This window comes from Thalassophryne amazonica, chromosome 2 (genome assembly GCF_902500255.1).
Source record: "Thalassophryne amazonica chromosome 2, fThaAma1.1, whole genome shotgun sequence".
NCBI lineage: Eukaryota > Metazoa > Chordata > Actinopteri > Batrachoidiformes > Batrachoididae > Thalassophryne > Thalassophryne amazonica.
The window spans coordinates 7,465,402-7,488,493 of record NC_047104.1 but is presented as its reverse complement, the minus strand read 5'-3'; the positions used below and the strand labels follow the sequence as shown (position 1 = coordinate 7,488,493).

At 40.0% G+C, this 23,092-nt stretch overlaps 1 protein-coding gene across 2 annotated transcripts in view; it reads right to left on the bottom strand.

Annotated features, from left to right (window-relative positions):
• mtss1lb (MTSS I-BAR domain containing 2b) overlaps nucleotides 1-23,092 on the bottom strand; it is a 150,485-nt gene that overhangs the window by 38,032 nt on the left and 89,361 nt on the right. For both annotated transcript variants that reach the window (XM_034183501.1, XM_034183508.1), the window contains exons 4-6: nucleotides 11,421-11,505; nucleotides 3,378-3,469; nucleotides 1,989-2,063 (exon numbers count right to left, since the gene is read on the bottom strand). In XM_034183501.1, coding sequence (XP_034039392.1) covers nucleotides 1,989-2,063; nucleotides 3,378-3,469; nucleotides 11,421-11,505 — 252 coding nt within the window. The remainder of the gene's footprint in view (nucleotides 1-1,988; nucleotides 2,064-3,377; nucleotides 3,470-11,420; nucleotides 11,506-23,092) is intronic.

Sequence of the window (23,092 nt, the reverse complement as noted above, 5' to 3'; positions counted from 1 at the left end):
TCTCTGTTCTCTGACGACTTACTGCGTCAACAGAGCCTGAAATGTGGAAGTTTTCAACTTGAAACGGCGAGACGCTGCCGCCTCGAAGCGCAGATCGCCGTCAGGCACCGTGGACCGTCCTTAAAGCGACACTACCAGACCAAAATCTCTCATCAGCCGTTAAAATTTTTACCGAAAACCAGCTGAATTTATTGAATGGTGTCCACTCAGTTGTGCCTTACAGTTTTGAAAAAATTTTTATCAAACAAAGCAACAGTCTCTGAGCCATTCCTAAACAATGAAAAAAATCGACGAGCGGGTGGACGACTCCTCACTCAAAGACTGCCCACAGGCGAATGACGTAACCGACAGGCGTGAAAAAACTCTCACATGCCCACGAGGGTTCAAGCATGTCTGATGTAATCACACGTGATTCAAATCCATATGGTTTTTGAAAAAATAATAAGGTCGGATACTTTTCTAATAGACCTCGTATATATACACTGTGTTTGGCATTAATGGTGGTTGTTGTTGTTGTCTATTCGGCTGCTCCCGTTGTTTTGTTCGGGGTCGCCACAATGGATAGATCCGCACTGGTACTTGGCAGAAGTTTTACGCCGGATGCCCTTCCTGACGCAACTCCAGTGTCACCCGGAGAAACACACACAGCCACTGGTGATCCAAAGAGGTCTCCCATCCAAGTATTAACCAGATGCCGCACTGCTTAGCTTCTGAGATCTGACGGGATCAAGCTGACGCAGAGCAGACCAGCTGCTGTTTGACATTAATGGTAATAATAATTATTATTATTATTTATATGGAGATTTCCCAGGAAGCAATCCACAAAACAAAAGAAACCCCAAGAATAAAAGTACACCAATGTACAAAAACTGCTAATTAAAGAGCTGATTTAAAAAAAAAATCTAATGTACTCATGTTTTTATTGTAGTGTTTCTAACACTGTGGGTCAGTCATCCATGTTCACCTGCATCAAATAGCATCTAATATGTTATCCATCACACGTTTATTTGTTCATTTTGCTTAATTTTGGAATTTAAAAGTACTTATGGTACACACCACAAGCTGAGGTCTTCCTGCAAAAATTCACTATTCACATTTGTATCTGTGTGCATCTGATGTTTCCTGTTGTCCATACAGCATCAAATGTGCTCCAGTATGTTGTCCAATGCATGTTTATTTGTCCATCTTACTAATTTGTGGAATTTAGAAGTCCTTCTATTAAGTAACAGCACACACTATGGTGTGCACATGTGCTACACTGAGTTCCTGTCTGTTTCTAATCCCACCCCCCAAGGAAAAGCTATGTTAAGTGAGTTCCACATGCAGAAAAACGTGTGACTTCTCCAGATAATGCAGTACTGTGCCCACTGTATAAATTATGTTTATATCCTGTTTACATTTGGTATATAGTACTTATCCTGTCTATTTTTTTCTTGGCTTGTATGCTTAATTATTTAATGCTGTGATACTGTAAATTTCCACATCGGGACCAAAAAAAGGGCTGTAAACTTATCTTAAAAATCCCCTAACTCTCTGGCAGTGATAAAGAATGTTCTTCCTGAGTGCCAGTCGAGTTTGATCTTCAGGGGTCCGTGGCAAGTCCATATCAATGGTGTTTTACATTTCCAGACCCCTGAGGGTTGACGTGTTCCAAAAGTGAAAATCAGTCACAGCTTCCACCACAGAAAACACTGTTTCTTAATTTCAGAATGATATTGTGACTCCTTGTTTCCATAAAGTGCAGTTTAATCGATCACTAAATTATGACAGGAACAATAAGAAACACATACAATATTATTAAGCACCACTAGGTGGCAATATGTGACTAACATGAACCTTATGCCTGTGTTTTTTGTGAATGGCTGTGCTCACTGTAAAATGACTTAAAATATATATATATATATATATATATATGAATCATCACTGCCCCCGTGTTTAACATAACTTCAACAATGTTTAACAATCTGAGGTGTGAAATGTGTGCAGACCTTTCCGCGCTTTCTTCTGTAACTTCATGGTGTCAGCTGACTTCTTCTTGATCTCGTGGCGTGACCTCTTGTACTCTTGAAGGAAGATGAGATGTACTTTAGAAACTCAAATCATCTTACGTTTGTAGTACTGATTTAAAATAGAAACACTTCCTGAAGACGTGTAATAAGATGTGAAGGACTTCACCACGGAGTCCAGTGTTATTGATGACATTCAAACCACCCGCAACTAACAACTTCATTACAGACTCCAGAAGAAGCTTTATTTTCTCAAACGTGCAGCCACTCGGAGGTGGTTGCACACCGAATTAGCCGAAGCTGTTTAAATGAGGCGTTTTGGCGTTCTAGTCAGGTCAAATTTCCAATGAAAACACAGAACACTTGATTTTGGTTTCATTACACTGAAATCTTTAGTCCAACTCTGGATGAGAGCAAAGTGAAAAGGATGGAGAGCACACAAACTCCAAGAATTTAATAATGAAGTTTAATTCAAAGTAAAGTAAAAATGAATAATGGAAACACATATTTATGTTGAAAGTAAAATTTTTGTTCACACTGACTCAAGACGAGATTTCAAATCCACATTTCATATATTCAGGTGTTTAACCTCAATCTGATAAGTTGAGGAACATTCTACAATTTGTTTATGCCATTTCAAATACAAACAATACCAGAAACTAAAAATTTCTAAAATTATCTTCCTTATCCTCAAACTGAAGCAAATCTCTACAACTTGATATAAATGAATTAAAAATATAAAAGCCAAGATGGTGGGTTGCCTAAATAATGGAATGCTTTGGTATAATACCTGTAAATAATCAGTTTTATTGCCAGTTTTTGAGAACTGTCAACTCCACACAGATTTACCACAGAGTGTCATACTGTTTGTATTTCTTCATAACTGATGTAAATAAAGTCCAAGACATATTCAGTGACTTGGAAACGTTCATGTATCCATCCCCTGATTTGTCTGAAGAGAACTGGCAATTAAACTGATTATTTACAGGCATTATACCAATGCATGCCATTACTTATGCAACCCATCATCTTGCCTTTTATATTTTTAATTAATTTACATCACGTTGTAAAGACTTGCTTTCAGTTTGAGTTTAAGGAAGATAATTTTATATATTTTTTTATTATTATTGTAATTGAAATGGTATAAACAAATTAAAATGTGTGAAATACCAAGTATTCCAATACTTTTGAAGGGCACTGTATGTTCATATTCATTACTGCTGTCAGTGACAGCTAAGATGATAATAATAATAATAATAATAATAATAATAATAATAATAATAATAATAATAATAATAATAATGACAGCGCAGGTAACGGAGTGCAGTCCATCAGCACCAAGAATGAGCCCAGTCCATCGAGAGCACCTACCTTTGGCGTGATCTTTATCCAGCTGGTTGGCTGTCTTTTTCCAGTCCTCAATCTTGTCCTGGAGGGGAGTAATCAGGCTCTCCATCAAAGCGCTGTGGGACAGAGGATGATGGAGACAAAGAGACTGTTTAGTCGTTGCAGCCTTCATACATGACCTGTGATTCTTCTACATACCGCACAACAAAAGAAACAAAATATAAAATACAAAAATATTTCTGGTGTCAGATTTCGGGAACACTCTCAAACCTCTCTGTTCAAAACCCCAAACACCCAATATCAAATCAAATCAAATCAAATCAATTTTATTTATATAGCGCCAAATCACAACAAACAGTTGCCCCAAGGCGCTTTATATTGTAAGGCAAGGCCATACAATAATTACGGAAAAACCCCAACGGTCAAAACGACCCCCTGTGAGCAAGCACTTGGCAACAGTGGGAAGGAAAAACTCCCTTTTAACAGGAAGAAACCTCCAGCAGAACCAGGCTCAGGGAGGGGCAGTCTTCTGCTGGGACTGGTTGGGGCTGAGGGAGAGAACCAGGAAAAAGACATGCTGTGGAGGGGAGCAGAGATCGATCACTAATGATTAAATGCAGAGTGGTGCATACAGAGCAAAAAGAGAAAGAAACACTCAGTGCATCATGGGAACCCCCCAGCAGTCTAAGTCTATAGCAGCATAACTAAGGGATGGTTCAGGGTCACCTGATCCAGCCCTAACTATAAGCTTTAGCAAAAAGGAAAGTTTTAAGCCTAATCTTAAAAGTAGAGAGGGTGTCTGTCTCCCTGATCTGAATCGGGAGCTGGTTCCACAGGAGAGGAGCCTGAAAGCTGAAGGCTCTGCCTCCCATTCTACTCTTACAAACCCTAGGAACTACAAGTAAGCCTGCAGTCTGAGAGCGAAGCGCTCTATTGGGGTGATATGGTACTATGAGGTCCCTAAGATAAGATGGGACCTGATTATTCAAAACCTTATAAGTAAGAAGAAGAATTTTAAATTCTATTCTAGAATTAATAGGAAGCCAATGAAGAGAGGCCAATATGGGTGAGATATGCTCTCTCCTTCTAGTCCCTGTCAGTACTCTAGCTGCAGCATTTTGAATTAACTGAAGGCTTTTCAGGGAACTTTTAGGACAACCTGATAATAATGAATTACAATAGTCCAGCCTAGAGGAAATAAATGCATGAATTAGTTTTTCAGCATCACTCTGAGACAAGACCTTTCTAATTTTAGAGATATTGCGCAAATGCAAAAAAGCAGTCCTACATATTTGTTTAATATGCGCTTTGAATGACATATCCTGATCAAAAATGACTCCAAGATTTCTCACAGTATTACTAGAGGTCAGGGTAATGCCATCCAGAGTAAGGATCTGGTTAGACACCATGTTTCTAGTAAGATTTGTGGGGCCAAGTACAATAACTTCAGTTTTATCTGAGTTTAAAAGCAGAAAATTAGAGGTCATCCATGTCTTTATGTCTGTAAGACAATCCTGCAGTTTAGCTAATTGGTGTGTGTCCTCTGGCTTCATGGATAGATAAAGCTGGGTATCATCTGCGTAACAATGAAAATTTAAGCAATACCGTCTAATAATACTGCCTAAGGGAAGCATGTATAAAGTGAATAAAATTGGTCCTAGCACAGAACCTTGTGGAACTCCATAATTAACCTTAGTCTGTGAAGAAGATTCCCCATTTACATGAACAAATTGTAATCTATTAGATAAATATGATTCAAACCACCGCAGCGCAGTGCCTTTAATACCTATGGCATGCTCTAATCTCTGTAATAAAATTTTATGGTCAACAGTATCAAAAGCAGCACTGAGGTCTAACAGAACAAGCACAGAGATGAGTCCACTGTCTGAGGCCATAAGAAGATCATTTGTAACCTTCACTAATGCTGTTTCTGTACTATGATGAATTCTAAAACCTGACTGAAACTCTTCAAATAGACCATTCCTCTGCAGATGATCAGTTAGCTGTTTTACAACTACCCTTTCAAGAATTTTTGAGAGAAAAGGAAGGTTGGAGATTGGCCTATAATTAGCTAAGATAGCTGGGTCAAGTGATGGCTTTTTAAGTAATGGTTTAATTACTGCCACCTTAAAAGCCTGTGGTACATAGCCAACTAATAAAGATAGATTGATCATATTTAAGATCGAAGCATTAATTAATGGTAGGGCTTCCTTGAGCAGCCTGGTAGGAATGGGATCTAATAGGCATGTTGATGGTTTGGAGGAAGTAACTAATGAAAATAACTCAGAACAATCGGAGAGAAAGAGTCTAACCAAATACCGGCATCACTGAAAGCAGCCAAAGATAACGATACGTCTTTGGGATGGTTATGAGTAATTTTTTCTCTAATAGTTAAAATTTTATTAGCAAAGAAAGTCATGAAGTCATTACTAGTTAAAGGAATACTCGGCTCAATAGAGCTCTGACTCTTTGTCAGCCTGGCTACAGTGCTGAAAAGAAACCTGGGGTTGTTCTTATTTTCTTCAATTAGTGATGAGTAGTAAGATGTCCTAGCTTTACGGAGGGCTTTTTTATAGAGCAACAAACTCTTTTTCCAGGCTAAGTGAAGATCTTCTACATTAGTGAGACGCCATTTCCTCTCCAATTTACGGGTTATCTGCTTTAAGCTGCAAGTTTGTGAGTTATACCACGGAGTTAGGCACTTCTGATTTAAGGCTCTCTTTTTCAGAGGAGCTACAGCATCCAAAGTTGTCTTCAATGAGGATGTAAAACTATTGACGAGATACTCTATCTCACTTACAGAGTTTAGGTAGCTACTCTGCACTGTGTTGGTATATGGCATTAGAGAACATAAAGAAGGAATCATATCCTTAAACCTAGTTACAGCGCTTTCTGAAAGACTTCTAGTGTAATGAAACTTATTCCCCACTGCTGGGTAGTCCATCAGAGTAAATGTAAATGTTATTAAGAAATGATCAGACAGAAGGGAGTTTTCAGGGAATACTGTTAAGTCTTCAATTTCCATACCATAAGTCAGAACAAGATCTAAGATATGATTAAAGTGGTGGGTGGACTCATTTACATTTTGAGCAAAGCCAATTGAGTCTAATAATAGATTAAATGCAGTGTTGAGGCTGTCATTCTCAGCATCTGTGTGGATGTTAAAATCGCCCACTATAATTATCTTATCTGAGCTAAGCACTAAGTCAGACAAAAGGTCTGAAAATTCACGGAGAAACTCACAGTAATGACCAGGTGGACAATAGATAATAACAAATAAAACTGGTTTTTGGGACTTCCAATTTGGATGGACAAGACTAAGAGTCAAGCTTTCAAATGAATTAAAGCTTTTGCAAATGCAAAAAAGCAGTCCTACATATTTGTTTAATATGCGCATTGAATGACATATCCTGATCAAAAAATTAAATATCTTTTTCCGGACTGAGAACACTATAAAATTCTGTCCCATGGTGTTGCACATTTGGACCAGTGGCGCCCTCCACAGGCTAACCAACAGACATACAGCTGGGGTTAGACTGAACGAATCTTCAAAGGAACCCTGTCATATGTCATGATCATCATCGTGTGTGTGTGTGTGTATGAAAGATGAACATTCCCACTGACAGCACTCAGGGAAAACACAACTACAATTAAGATTTTCACATTTGTTTACCGTTTTGTCCTCTACTTGTTTGTTACTTCAGTGTTCATATCATGCGGTTGTCCAATGCTTCAAACTGGGCTTCTGATTGGCCAAAGCTCCAGCGTGGGGTGTGAATTCAGCACCAGTGGAGAGAGGACAGTTCCTGAGGCAGCAACGTTCTGTGTGCGTTTTCATCTGGACATCAGAGTGCACTTGGCACCTTCTTGTCAAGAGAATGTGCCGCAGAGAAACAAGGTTGGTTGATGTCCTCACCTTTGCAGCTGCACTGAATGCTGCCACAGTGGACAGGATGCTGTCAGCACATGAATGTAGTGAGGAAGTATGATGTCATGATACATCAAAAAAACGAATTCTAGCCACCTCTGTGTTCAGACCTCGGCGAATCCTGCTCAAATCTGACTCCCGAGGGAAATCGTTCTGCTGAATGTGACTCGTGTGTTGCCAGAGGAATGTGATGTCATCTTTCCATAAGAGCTGCAAATCCACCGGAGGCCGATGGGTTAAGCGATATTTAGCACCGGACAAATTATTTCAATTTCTTACTAATCATTTTACTCAGTCTGTCATAGTGGGACTTCACCATGTTCGTACTGTGCTAGAGTGTGCTGGAGTTTAGACTGGGTTTTTGCTGGTCTAAGGTGCAAATACTGTCTGGTGATTTTACATCAACCCGCTAACAGGAATGTAAGTAGTACCAGAGACTATAACCAGCAACATTTTAACCTCTGCTATGGCGACCAGAAATAGCTCTCTGTTCTTTGTGCAGCAGCCTGCAGCTCTATGACGGAAAGTGGAGAAGTTTCCCATAACTTTCACTACATAAGGTAAAGGGAAGAGGATTTTGTGCTGTGAAACCATTATTTGCTTGCTTTAAAATAGTTTTATGCTCAACTTGTTTAACAAGAACTTATTCTAAATCATGTTATCAGAAATATTTATTCATTTTAAACCAGTGTTAGCTGGTTTTGTTCATTCCTGTCTTCTTCAGCTCTTCACCTTCACCACTACGGCAGAAACATTGATCCATTTCATATCACATTAGCAGATCTTTAAGGACTTGGCCAAATTGCCCGTCTCCCCCTCACCTGCTGACCTGCATATTACACAACACGTTCCACAACCCGAAATGTTTACATTAGCACAAGGGTGACTTGTTTTGAAAAAGAGCACAATCCCACCATAAAACTGATACCAGAATTCAAAGAAAGGAAGAGTTCAAAAGCAGCGATATTATTTGAAATACTTTCTTCCACAGAAAACTGCGGACCTGGCAACATGGCTCAAACACAACAGTGACATTTGAGATGCTGTTAAGTTTATGGATTATTTTACCAGTACAGGAGGAGGAAGCATTTTGCAGTTTTATCATAAGGTGGGAATCCAGAAGTCTTATTTTTAACCCAAATGTTCTTAAACAAATTGAAGACTGTATTATCCAAGTAGTAATAGTAATATTAGTCATAACTGTTGCTAAAATTATCCCACTAATGAAAAATAAGAAACTTCTGTTCTCAGTTTTAAATAGTCAACCTATAAGTATTTTACCTGTGTTAGGAAAAATTATGGTGTCTATTGTATATGAGCAAATTAATAACTATTTTTCTTCTAATAACTTAATCACTGATTTTCAACATGCGTACAGAAAGTCACTCCACTGCCATGGCATTGATTCATATGTCGGATGATTGGTTCAGAGAGGTTGAAAAGAAGAACATAGTTGGTACCGTGTTTCTCGATCTCTGTGCTGCTTTTGATATTATTGATCATGATTTGTTATTGGAAAAACTTGCTTGTTATGGTTTTGAGCTATCAGCTCTGACTTGGTTCTACAGTTACTTTTTTAATGGCAGTTTTTCTAATACTAGGAGGGTATTTATGCGGAGTGCCACAAGGGAGTTGACTCAGTCCATTATTATTCACAATTTTCAAAAATGATTTACCATATATTTTACATAAAGCTAGTATAGTAATGTATGCAGATGATTCAACCATTTATACATCAGCACGCTCACATAATGATCTTGAAACTGTTTTAAATATGGAATTACATAATGTGGTTGAGTGGGTTACATATAATAAGTTAGTGTTAAATACAAAGAAGACTAACTGTATGGTTATTGGATCTAGCTGTGTTGTTATGAAAAACCCGATATTAGACATTAAGATTAATAATATGATAATAAGAGACCAAGCTGCTGGGTGTAGTGGTAGATTCAAAATTATCATGGAAAAAACATATAAATAATATTTTTGTAAAAATGGGCAGGGGTATATCAGTTATGAGAAGGCATGCAAGGTTTCTAAGTTGCACTACAAGGAAGTATGTTATTAATGCACTATTATTAGTATATCTGGACTATTGCCCAGTAGTTTGGTCAAATGCTACTGGAGAAATGATGAAAAGATTACAGATTATTCAGAATAGGGCTGCTCGTGTGGCACTTAGATGCAGTTATAAGACAAATATCATCACAATGCATAAAAAATTTAACTGGTTGTTAGTCAAAGATCGACTTTTATATTTGCTGATCAATTTTTAGAAAGATTATTGTCACTAAGTTACCTTATATTTTGTTTAGGAATTTTTATTTTAGTTCGGAAAATCATACTTACAGAACCAGACATGCTGTGGTGGGAAATTAGAACACTGTCAGATTTACGGGTATGCATGAATGGAATTTATTACCGGATCACATCAAACTCACTGCAAATGAATGATTCTTTAAAAAACATCTGAAACAGTATATATCGGTATAAGGAGTAATCTGAGTCAACCCTTTCACCATATATAGATGATGATTAATTTGATTTGATATGTTTTTGGTTTTGATATGTGATTTTTATTTTAATTTACTTTTATATATTTTTTTAATGTATTTTTGATTTACTATATTTGTAAATCTGTTATCCCCATTAGATTATCCCCATTGGATCCCCATTGGATCCCCAAAAACAATAAACAATAAACTGTTATATGAACCTTTTGCATAAGTGATGTGACATCTGAGATCTGTGCTCTGGCACAGATAGCAATCTCAAGTCCAGCTGAATCACACCACAGATCACCTCTGTAAGTTGTGCCAGACACATTAAAGTGCAGCTTGCGCAGACACAGCTCGGAACACTCATAGCAGTCATACAAACTGGATTTTGGGGGTCAAAAGTGGTTGGACACGGTATGAAGAGTCACTGTTTAACCCTCTGGAGTCATCTGACACAAAGATACGTCAAAGTGACATGACCGAATTAAGTGGTGTTCTCATCACTTTGTCCAGCACACTCGTGAACGGGAGTTCTCTCTGTCTTTTCTCCTCTCTGACCAGAGAAATTACAAGGAGAAAAACATGACTTTCCCTTTATCATTTGGTGGAAAATGCACAACCTAAACCAATCAAAACTTATCATCAACCCACGTATTTGGTTGTGGTGGCACTTTGTGCAGTATGCGCGCAAAGTCTTCCTCTATTTACCTCTCTGGCCGGAGGGGAAAAAATGATTTCCCTTTTATCACTGATGGAAAAAATGCATGACATAAACTAATCTAAACCACCAACCCCATGTGGTGGTTTTGCTGAGGGAAAAAAGCCACCAAAGACAAAATTAAGTGCCAATGCTGCCTCCAGGTGGACTACAGGAGGAATGACAACATATCAGGCTTGTGACATGTCCAACACTATCTTGTGTTGTACAGGAATTGTTTTTCTGAGTGTCACAAATAATTTGTGTGGCATCTTATTGTTTAGTAAATAGTTGTACAAAAACACCCGAAGCATTTCCAGCATTTTAATGAAAATAGTTGTATATAACATTGTTGTTTGCTACATTTGTACATATGTTTTTGAAATGTACAATTTATATTTGCATTCTAAGTTATAAAAATGGTTTGTTAAATATGTTTGTGGTTTTCACAGAGGAAAAAAAACTTTTTTGTATTTTGATTTTATATTTTGTGTGAATTTAGGTTCATTGTGTTAATACAGTATGTCAGAATGAAAAAGTCACGCAAGTGAGGTTGTGTTGAACAAAATGGCATCAAACAAGGCAAAGTAATACGTTTTTAAGGTAAATTATGAAGGTAAAATCAAAAGTAGTCAAAAACGGCCAATTATATCCTGGACTCCAGAGGGTTAAACTCCCTGTTCTTACTCAGAAGGTGTGAGCACTGAGTCTAAAAATGACACTTGCACTGGGCTTTAAGCTGCTTGTGCCCCATTTATGACAGAACCTAACGTTGTCTGTGTTCAAGCTGTTTCTGAGTGGATCACAACCTGAGCTGACTGTTACTTCAGAAACGCCCTGATGAGACAGTATGAGAGCAGAAACCATCAAATATGCAACAAATGTCAAGAAAAAAAAACAGAACAATGTGAAGGAAGAAAGAAAGCAGAGACACTCCATCATACTTGGTGAACTGGCGGAGTTTGGCCTCAATGCTGCGGTGCCTCATGCACATCCTGGTCAGAGCTGAGCCGATATCTCTGGTAGCTCCTGCAGGAAAATAAAAAAATGTAAAAAATTTAAATGGCAGGATGGAAAACACACAAACTCACAGAGATGTGATCCAGTTTGTATCAGAGGACTTTAACCACAAAGGTTACACAAAATAAGCAGCGGTCCATTTTTCCACTGGAGCCGCTACTGTCTGTGTGAAAGCTTCACATCTTTCAAACACGTGAAAAACTTTCACACCGTTCTGACACGTGCAGGCGCTGCACACAGTCCAGGTTTTGTCCAAATAAAGAAGCGTCTCGTGAGTGTGTTTGTGGAGGAACCGAACACTCAGCGATCCAGATTCATGACAAACTAACCTGCAACTGTAAATACAGTCTATTTTAAAACGGAGGAGATCCACGAGTGGAAAATGCTGACCTCAGCATTAAAATGGAGGCGCACGCCGCTAACTTCCAAACACGGTGTTCAGAGCTGCTGCAGCTCAGCAAGAACATGTGATCAGCTTTATTTTCTTTAGAACCCAAAGACCTGAAAGATCCACGTGGGAACACTCAGATAATAAAAAGGTCAAAAGGGATTTTCTTGACAGGGCCCGGGGGGTTTACAAAGTCTGACCCTGAAAAATGTTGCAAATTGTTCAATTGTTCAAAATGTTCATTTCCAAAATCTGAGCTTCCATGTTTTTGTTTTTGTTTTTCATTTAGAGACAGTTTTTCTAGATCCTGATATCTGATACTAATCTTTGCTCCTGACAGCTGCCCTTTGATCCTGATCACTCATCATGGATCCTGATATGTGATACTCCTGACTGCTTGTCTTTGATCCTGATCACTCATCCTACATCGTGATTTCTCATCCTTAGCTCTGATCTTGACTGCTGATCTTTGATCCAGATTACTTGTCTTTGATCCAGCACTGATATTCTAATTTCTGGCTTGCTTGCTGTAATCAAGATCAAGTGGCAGATGCTGCCATGTCATCCTGATTCACTGAACTAATCAGCAGTCAATACAGGATCAATTTAGGATCTGAGATCAAAGAACACAAACAAAAAAATCACAGTCAGGATCACAGTTCAAGGAATCAAGATCAATGCCAGATCAACCCTTTGATCCAGATCCACCCCAGAATTTAATCAACTCTTCATTGACACAAGATCAACACTTCAATGAAATATGTTCGTTTGGGATATTCTGCTGACAAAGAAACAAACCAACAAAAGAACAAACAGGGGAAAACATAACCTCCTTGTTTATGAGGTAAATATTCTGCAGGACAAAAATCCTGCATATATATACAGTAGTGTTCAGAATAATAGTAGTGTGGCATTCAGTCAGTGAGTTCGTCAATTTTGTGGAACAAACAGGTGTGAATCAGGTGTCCCCTATTTAAGAATGAAGCCAGCACCTGTTGAACATGCTTTTCTCTTTGAAAGCCTGAGGAAAATGGGATGTTCAAGTCATTGTTCAGAAGAACAGCATAGTTTGATTAAAAAGTTGATTGGAGAGGGGAAAACGTATACACAGGTGCAAAAAATTATAGGCTGTTCATCTACAATGATCTCCAATGCTTTAAAATGGACAAAAAAAACTAGAGACGCATGGAAGAAAATGGAAAACAACCATCAAAATGGATAGAAGAATAACCAGAATGGCAAAGGCTCACCCACTGATCAGCTCCAGGATGATCAAAGACAGTCTGGAGTTACCTGTAAGTGCTGTGACAGTTAGAAGACGCCTGTGTGAAGCTAATTTATTTGCAAGAATCCCCCGCAAAGTCCTTCTGTTAAATAAAAGACATGTGCAGAAGAGGTTACAATTTGCCAAAGAACACATCAACTGGCCTAAAGAGAAATGGAGGAATATTTTGTGGACTGATGAGAGAAAAATTATTCTTTTTGGGTCCAAGGGCCGCAGACAGTTTGTGAGACGACCCCCAAACTCTGAATTCAAGCCACAGTTCACAGTGAAGACAGTGAAGCATGGTGGTGCAAGCATCATGATATGGGCATGTTTCTCCTACTATGGTGTTGGGCCTATATATCACATACCAGGTATCATGGATCAGTTTGGATATGTCAAAATACTTGAAGAGGTCATGTTGCCTTATGCTGAAGAAGACATGCCCTCGAAATGGGTGTTTCAACAAGACAATGACCCCAAGCACACTAGTAAACGAGCAATATCTTGATTCCAAACCAACAAAATTAATGCCTCGCAGATGTGAAGAAATCATGAAAAACTGTGTTTATACAACTAAATACTAGTTTAGTGATTCACAGGATTGCTAAAAAAAGCAGTTTGAACATAATAGTTTTGAGTTTGTAGCGTCAACAGCAGATGATACTATTATTGTGAACACTCCCTTTTCTACTTTTTTTTTTTACTAATAGCCCAATTTCATAGCCTTAAGAGTGTGCATATCATGAATGCTTGGTCTTGTTGGATTTGTGAGAATCTACTGAATCTACTGGTACCTTGTTTCCCAAGTAACAATAAGAAATATACTCAAAACCTGGATTAATCTTTTCAGTCACATAGCACTACTATTATTCTGAACACTACTATATATATAGTTTTTTTTTTTACAGTACAACACAGGATTAGAATGTGAACAGTGAGTGCTGTTGACATCCTGAGAGAGAGAAGCTCTCCATTCATAATTAACAAATTCCTGCCTCCAGCCTCCTGTTCTACCCGGCAACCATTCATTAAGGCAAAGCTCCACCCCTCTCACCCCGCCAGTCCCCCCCGCCACAATGCACATTCAAACATACATAAAGTCATGGAGTCAAATGCTGACATAGAGATGAAGAGCAGCGACGTGACGTCACTGACAGAAAGAGAGACCGAGTGATGCTTTATCAGAGGAAACCGAGGCTGGAGTCGCGTGCAGACGAGAGGAGGCGCGTTGCACATTTTAATGAGCTTGCCGCTGGAGATCAAGCCGAGGAACTGCTGTTACAGCCGAGTGTGTCTGATCTACATTTATGATGGTCCTCTTCCTGTTTTTCTGTTGTTACCATCCGTCTGAGACGCCACAGGAGACCAACGACGACACCAGGGGCGGCGCCCGACACTCACATCTGGACAACAGCTACTGTTCTGTGTGTGTGTGTGTGTGTGTGTGTGTGTGTGTGTGTGTGTGTGTGTGTGTGTGTGTGTGTGTGTGTGTGTGTGTGTGTGTGTGTGTGTGTGTGTGTGTGTGTGTGTGTCATCTGAAAAACATTGTCATCAGAAAACTCCATTCGGACCCTTCCATTAGGATCTGAACCATGACGACCACATGAACATCGGCAATCGTCTGTATGGTTTGAAGATGTTCAATTCCCCACAAAAAGACCGTGACCCAGTAGCCAGGAGGAAGTTACTGTACCATACCAAAACTTTAGAGTTTCTAATGTAGAAATTTACCTTTGGTTTCACAGAAAAAAATCAAATAATTAAAAAAATCATGACAGCAAAGAACCATAAAAAATAAATAAAGTTTGAGATTTCCCAGAGATCTTTGCTGACAGCAGAGATCAAACACAGGAAGGAGAGTAAAAGTAGGACAGGAAGGAAGGAGAGTTTAAAGTCCTACAGACCAGAGTCTGACGATGGTCACAGGCACGTATGTCTTTAATGTTTCACTTCCTATGTTATAGTCCATAGGTCTGATAAGTGGGTCACTGTCACCCAGAGTGGAAAAAAAAAACTTTGACATGGCAGTTTGGTCACCAATCTATAGGAACCTGGAAATCTTGGGTGGCCATCCCGGAGTGGTCAATGAAGGATTACACAGGGGTCAGAATTTTAAAACGTTCCAGTCATACTGAAAGGTATACCACGTTATTTGAACATGGAGATGGCAAAAAATGTATAGTTTGGAGCATCTATGACTTAATGTTCTGGAGTTATGGAGTAAAAACAGCACAAACAGTTACAAAGGTCAATGTCAGAATCTAACATCCAACATCAACTTTGCTTCACCTTTACTTTGGACACCAAACATGCAACAGGGTCAAACCTATTCCATTTATTAATCCTATTAGCACAATCAGTATTTTGCATCACTTTTTACCAAAACTGGAGAAACTTTAACATTTGAAATAGACCTTTGTCACCATTTTTACTGTTTTTACCCTATAACTCCATAGCATTCAGGGATAGATAGTCCAACCTATACCTTTTTGAAATATTTATGATCAGATAAACAATGTGATATATTATTTAATATGATTGGGGCATTTTTAAATTTTGACCTCTGCCTACCCTGGGATGGCCACCATACATTTTTTTTGTTTGTTTGTTTGTTTTTTTGGGGGGTTTTTTTGTAGGTCAGGGTATGCTGAGGATGGGTTGCAAGTATCATTTCCTTAGTTAGATTAAGTCAAAACTGACTACTGACTCATATGACACACCTACGACCTCATCCAGCCCTAAAAAATGCCGGCAAGAACAAATTGCCATGACGTCAATATGAAACATCACCAATAGACTGTGCTGGCACTGTGATACACCACGATGTGTGCACACGTAGACATCATCACAGCTTCTACGTACATCGGCGTTCTTATAAATGTAAGTCCTCTTCCTTATTTACATTATTATTAAATATGAACAATTCTTCGTATTTCATGATTCAACATGTGAATGCTTTGCATTCATATGTTGCTGTGGTGTCGTCATGTGATCTTGCCCACATCCGGGTGGCTTGTGGGTGGAGTCTGATGGGTTTGTGTTGCATCCCTGACAGCAGCTTGTTGGTTTGTAGCTGTTGATTTATCACCAAGAAAATCCAAGACATCAACAGGACACGCCAAACTCTCCTGAACCACGATGATGCATCACGATGTAATGGAGGTGGGCAGCTCCAGAGTCGTCATCATCATCATCACCAGTGTGATCGCGCCCCACAATGTGGATTGTACAATATCATTAAACACAGTGACATCAGTTTTTCTTCATGAATAGCACAGAACTCCTCCTCTTTCAGTAATGCACATGCGGGGGGGAGGGGGGGGGGGTATCCATTCATTTGGAGATCAATAATGATTTTGACTTTTTATTATTATTATTATTAATTTGGTGATGTTGATCTGACTGGCACTGCAGTGCTCAGACTGTGATGATCATTAATGGTTTTTCTCTGTACTGATGAGTCACAGCGTCTGTTAACTACCTTTCCTGGAGCTGTAACAGGTTATACAGCGAACTCATTTTCACAAGAAGACTTAACCGTCCCGGAAACGGTTAAACTGAACCAGGGGAGTTTTTGCTTTGCCGGCTCCTTTAAGGTTTAATGATCATTTAATTTAACAGCCACTGTGCAAAAAACTCCTGGTTCATGAAGCTTTTCATCCAGATTTTAACTTCAAAAGAGCAGATTTGAGAAAGAAAATAGCCCCGGTTAAACTCTTGCTCAAATAAGACAATTTTTATGGGGGTCGTACAGTGCAAAGCCTGTAATACTGATATAATACTGTCACCAGTGTTGCCACAGTTACTTTGAAAAAGTAATCCAATTACTGATTACTGATTACTCCTTGAAAAAGTAACTTAGTTACTTTACTGATTACTCAACTGGAAAAGTAACTAAGTTAGATTACTAGTTACTTTTTTAGTTACTTTCCCCAGCTGCCGACAACCCTCTGCCATCTCAACATGACAATGATACCTGTTTTGTCAAAACTCACTTTATAGTCACCCTTTCTTGACTTCAATGAAAATAAATACTTGTTTTATAAAAAGTAAAATAAAGACCTCTTTCTTGACCTCATATTTAACTTGACAGCACTAACAGTAAAACTTGCAATTTCTAACCTACATTGTTTATAACTGTAACTACTAAATTCATTCTAACATTTTTCTAACATTTAACATTTATTTATGCAGAAAACGTGACCAGATTTACAGGTAAGAAAGTTTTATTGTGTTTTCACATCATGTGCTCCTCAGAAAGAGAGTTTAGGTGCATTTGAGTGGAAAATAGTGTTAGTTGTTGATGCGTAGCGGAGGATCAGCTGTTTTTAGCAGCAGATACGGAGCGGCTCGAAGAAAAAAAAGCATAAAAATGTTTTTTGTAAAGCTCAGTGCAGGTGTGCTGTTGTCACCGCACTTTAAGAGGTGAGGACGAGTCGTAGCTGTTGCAGAAAACCGCGGATGAAAAACTCACAGCTCGCTGAAAGTGGGCAGTTCAGTTGAACCCCGACCCCCTACCAACGGACCAAGTTTAATGCTGCTATCGACCCACAATGCAAAAATAATAGTAACGCACAGTGACTTGGAGAAGTAACTTTAATCTGATTTGGAAAGATTAATGCATTAGATTACTCGTTACTAAAAAAAGTGGTCAGATTAGAGTAACACGTTACTGAGTAACGCGTTACCGGCATCACTGACTGTCACCATCCAAAAACACTGAAAAACACTGTGAAATTCATTTTAGCTGATACTGTCCACCTCTACAACATAACCAAATATGATGCCCAACGTCAAGACGACTTCAACAGGACCCACCAAGTCTTAGATCAAGTCAAATATCACAAAGGTGGAAAAGTCCCTTGAAAACTGCAAAAACTGATATCTATGTTGTGTGCTGGGGTGTTTGGCTGGCTTGGTTTTTGTTTTCTGTTTCTCCCACCAGGTGGTATGCATTCAGGACTGAGTGGCTGAGCATTAGGACCTCACCCTGAACACCTGAGGCTTGTTTTCACTTGCAGGTCATCAGGACTCACAGCTGTGGTGTATTCTGTCTTGATCAGAGATTGCTGCATTTAAACCTTGAATGCACAGTGTGTGATTACCAGAGACACGACCTTGTGAGCAGACGTGTGAGATCAGCGTCAGGAGAACAATCTCACCATTACGGACGCAGAGACCGCTCCAGGTTTGACGCCACAGTCTGTGAAGGAGGATTGGGTGAGGTCTCACGCTCTTCAGCACACTTCCTGAGGTAATTTGGTTTTGGTGACTTTTATGAAGTAATGACAGTGGATTTGGTGTCCCTCACACCTTGTGTTATTGAGCTGTCACGTTATGCTAATTGTCTAATCAGCTTCTGCTGCAGTGGAGATTTGAACTGAGTTGTTCCGTGCCTGCAGGGTGAGAAGCTGAGATATATTTAAGCCAGGAAGTGTTTGCTGATTGTGTGCACCTTTGAGCTGTGTCTCTCTGGGTGGAGAGTGTTGGACTCACCTCATGTTTTCTTTCTTCACAGACTCGGTTTGTCGCGGCCACCTGGGGGGTGTCGGCGGGGTCCCTGGGCCCGAACTGCTGTGGCTCCAGACCGTTTGCGCTGCTGAGAGCGCGCCGTGTTTTCACCTCACCAGACCGCGGACATTTTTGGTTGTTTATCACTAAACTCACTATGATTATTAAATTCTGTTATCTTTTGAACCGTGCTCTGCTTATTTTATGCTGGGTCCTGTCAAACGCTGGATCGGTGCTCCGACCGCGTCCCACACATAACAATCTAAGAAAGTAAAAAAAAAAAAACTTGTTTGAAGAAAATTTGACTTAATTTTTGTCTAAGTAGAAACATAATCTTGTCAAGCATTTTTTACATAAGAAAAAATGTCTTTTGGGAAAATGTATCTCACTTTTTCTTAAGTTTTTCCAGCTAATATCAAGCTGTATTTAAACAGTAACAATGAAAGGCACTGGATTTCAAATCATCCAAGGAAAGGTACAAGATTGTTTTCCTTATTTTAAGACAGAGGTTAATCTTAAAATAAGAATTCTGTTTAGTTTTAAGGCACATTTTGATTATCCAGTGCCTGGACATTTTGCTAGTTTTGAGAATTCTAACCAAATATATATTTTTCTTACCCCACTTGTTGTGAAAGTGTAGGAACACAGACCCACAACAGGGGGCGCAAATGAATGGACAATGGAGGAAGTCAAATAACAACTCTTTACTGTTGTGAATAAGCACAACAAACACGGCGAATTACAATAATAGAAAAGAAGTCAATTCACAAAATGTGTCATGTGGGCAGGCTCGAAGATAAGAGACGTCTGTCCAAAGCAGAACCGGAACCACACGATTTCCTCCGCCACCAAACCCCGGGAATACTGGATCCGCCAAGTCCCGAACTCCCAGGTGGCCACTGCCTCCGCTTGTCGGATCTGGTACTGCTGGCGAGGAACAAAAACAGTTAGGTGTGGGTGCGTTTGCACCCAGCAACACGTATGGTGGGAAACCACCTCCACCTCTCGTCGGAAGAAAACAACACAATATCTGTTATCCAAACACACAAAGCAACAGGTATTCCTGTCAGGAAGACAATATAGTTGGCTGAGAACGTTACCTCCTCGGTAGAGCGATATCTTGGCAAAGAGGTGGAGATGTCGTCTTGCTGATATACCACTGATGATCAGATGATTGGTGACAGCTGACATAGGTGATAAGTGACAGCTGTCACCCCGGCTGCTCCTGTGAGGCGGCAGCGCCCTCTGGTGCCTGGAGCCCGCACTCCAGGCAGGGTGCCCTCTGGTGGTGGTGGGCCAGCAGTACCTCCTCTTCAGCGGCCCACACAACACCACTGGCAGATTTGTTTGCTTAATACAAAACAGTTTGTCTAGATTTCAGATTATTTATCTTATTTTGAGAGGGTCAGTTTTTGCAGTGAAGGCCGAACAGTGCCCTCACCAGTGAAATGATTTTACTGGGAGGCACACAGATGAACTTTAATTTCAATTTAATTTAACCTTTATTTAACCAGGTTAGTCCCATTGAGATTGAGACCTCTGCTGCGAGGGAGACCTGCACAATTCTAAAGTTTCCAATTCACCTAACCTGCAACCTACAATCTCAGACTTCGTTAACTCCTGAACTTAAACGCAAATTGGAAATCATCTCGGAGCAAATGTCTGCCCTGCAAAGGTTTGATGTTGGAGACCAGTGAATATATTCACAATTGGATCTGGACGCTTAAAGAGAGGCCGTATTGGAACTCTGTGCTTCTCTGCCTAACCCAAACATGGCAGCCTTATCAACTACTGAAAGTCAAAATGCCCCTTTGTTTTCCTCCAAAAGGATTTCAACGGCCTTGGTGAAGCATCTGGCTCCCTCTTCATTTGCGTCCCCCCTACAGTCTGCGGTTGTCATCAAGGCCACTCCAGACTCTACGAATACACGGACAGTGACTGATATGAACTCTTCTGCACACATGATGCATGCCCCACCACCCCTTGTGTTTCTGTCCCCACCCCGGCCTCCTCTCTGCCACTCCCCCTGAGCTAAGCCGTGCGGCGGAAATACTGCTGCAGCCCCCACACTCATTGCCTCAATTCGGATGACAGACTGTTTCAAAGCTTAGCGTACATAAACAATTCAAATGTATATGTGCGGTTGTTTTAATTCTGATGTGTGCCATTACTACGTTCCACTAGTAATACTTGGGGATTTATTGCTGTATTTTTGTTTGAGGTAATTGCATGTGAAGACGAATTGCCCTTTTAGGGATCAATAAAGTTGTTTGAATCTTTGAATCTTGAATGTCTTTGGATGTGGGAGGAAACCGGAGCAAACACGGGGAGAACACGCAACCTCCACACAGAAAGGTGGGAATCGATCCCATGACCTTCTTGCTGTGAGCCAACAGTGCTAACCACTAATCCACCGTGCTGCCCACCATGCTGGTTTCTGAGCAACAAAGTCAAACGCAGAAAATGTTGAAAATCTTCGTGAATTTTCTAAATGCACATCTTTATCCACAGAATCTCTTGGAGACCAGATCCGACTGCCAGAACGAGTTAATTAGTCAACTAAAAAACAGACATGGATGTTGTACAAATAAAGCATCATTAACAATAACTAAACCTGACAACAGCTGAGGAAACACGTCAATATTCTTTATGAACAAGGTTTTTTGGGGGGTTGTTTTTTAGACGGGTCTCGCATATTTTCCCTGGTTAAATGTGCACATTTAGACCGTCCTACTCAAAGACCAACATGTGAGTCTGCCGAATGAATGGCAAGACGAAATAACTGTTCTTCCTCGTCACCTAGCAACAGACTGAACTGACAGCTCTGCCACAGTTTCCATGACAGCACAGATCTTGGCCTGTTGCTAAGGTGAGAATCAGAATGTTTGTTGCTAAGGTCAAATAGACTGCTGCTACGGAAACCAAAGTCTAAATTGCAGCGCACGAGCAAGACAGAGCAAGAGAAAGTGTCTCTCTGTCAGTTTCGTCCGTGGCCTTCTCCCTGGTTCATCTCCATGGCAACCATATGCAGAGAGATTCGCCAACATTGTGTTTTGCTTTGCAACGCAAGAAGCAACGATCAATTAAACACGAGCTGTCGTGTTGGACTTTAGTGGCTACAGTAAGACGGAAACAGACTCAGAGCTTTTTCATGCAACATGCAGAATGTATGTGGTGCAAATACATCTCCCTGAGGACCTTTAGGGCTGTGACAAAGTGAAATGCAAGGACGCGTTTCAGCCATACCGTGCAGATTAAGTGTCTTGTCCAAGCATCTAATGTAGTATGGTACATATGTGAGAGACTAACTCCAGATGAAGTCTGGATCTGAGTCTCCAGACATTTTAAGGGGTTCATATGGGAGAACAGCTGGAGTCTGCTGCTGGTACTAAGTACTGTCCATGAATTTGAACCCATGTCAATATTGTTGGTGCATTAGCAGGTAACTTTTGTTTGCAACTGTGAAAAGGTAGAAAACTGACTGTTTGCTCAACAGTGAACAGGTTCGACTGCGGAAAAGGACCAGAAACGTTTGGAAAACATGCCGTTTGATCAGGAGAAGTCCATCACTACCGTGGGAACGATGAGTGACTGTGACTGGCTTCAAACTCATTCAAGACCCATAAAACTTTGATTTAGCATTACTGGACTGCTATCTCATCCAAACCCTGAAGAAATGATGCCATTTAATAATAATTTGAGCAGATCCACTACACCTTGTTTTGATTGATTCTGATATTCTCTCACACAAACAATCTCCTGTTATTAACTGTTATTTTATAGTGATTTGACAGCATGCTAATAGGCTTGTTGTCTTTCAGAACCTAGCAGCCAGAGCTTTCAACAGAAGGTGTCAGAATCGGACGTCAATTCCACAGATTTTGACTCCTAGTGACGTAACAACAGTCAGACATTAGCTTCCACCTCTGAATGTATTTTTTTTCTTAAAATGATTTCACCGGTCACATGATCCATTGGTGTCATTAGTCCTTCTCAATAATGCTTGCTTCATAGCAGACATCTGACAAACAAAAGTGTAGCTTTAAAAAAACACATATCAAATTTTGTGATTTTTAACATGAGCTCAGTGATGGTTTGTCAGATGGTAACAAGAGAACTCAGCCCGGATTGAAACCGGAGCCCGGGTTAGGGGTAGAGCCCGACCGATATTATCGGCCGGCCGATATTATCGGCCGATATAAGCCCTTTTCAAAGTACTCACTATCGGCTGAAATTTTGCCGATAGAACGCCAATAATTTTAGTTACTGAAATAATGTTTGTGTCAGCAATGTAAAATGTCCTTGCACCGTTTGTCCAGTAGATGGAGCCCTGACTCCATTGAACTGAGAGCTGCTTACACCCCTGCTTAAATGTGTTCATCACAGGCCCCCGTAGTTCGCCGTCACACTGCACTGATCGGCTGACAAAA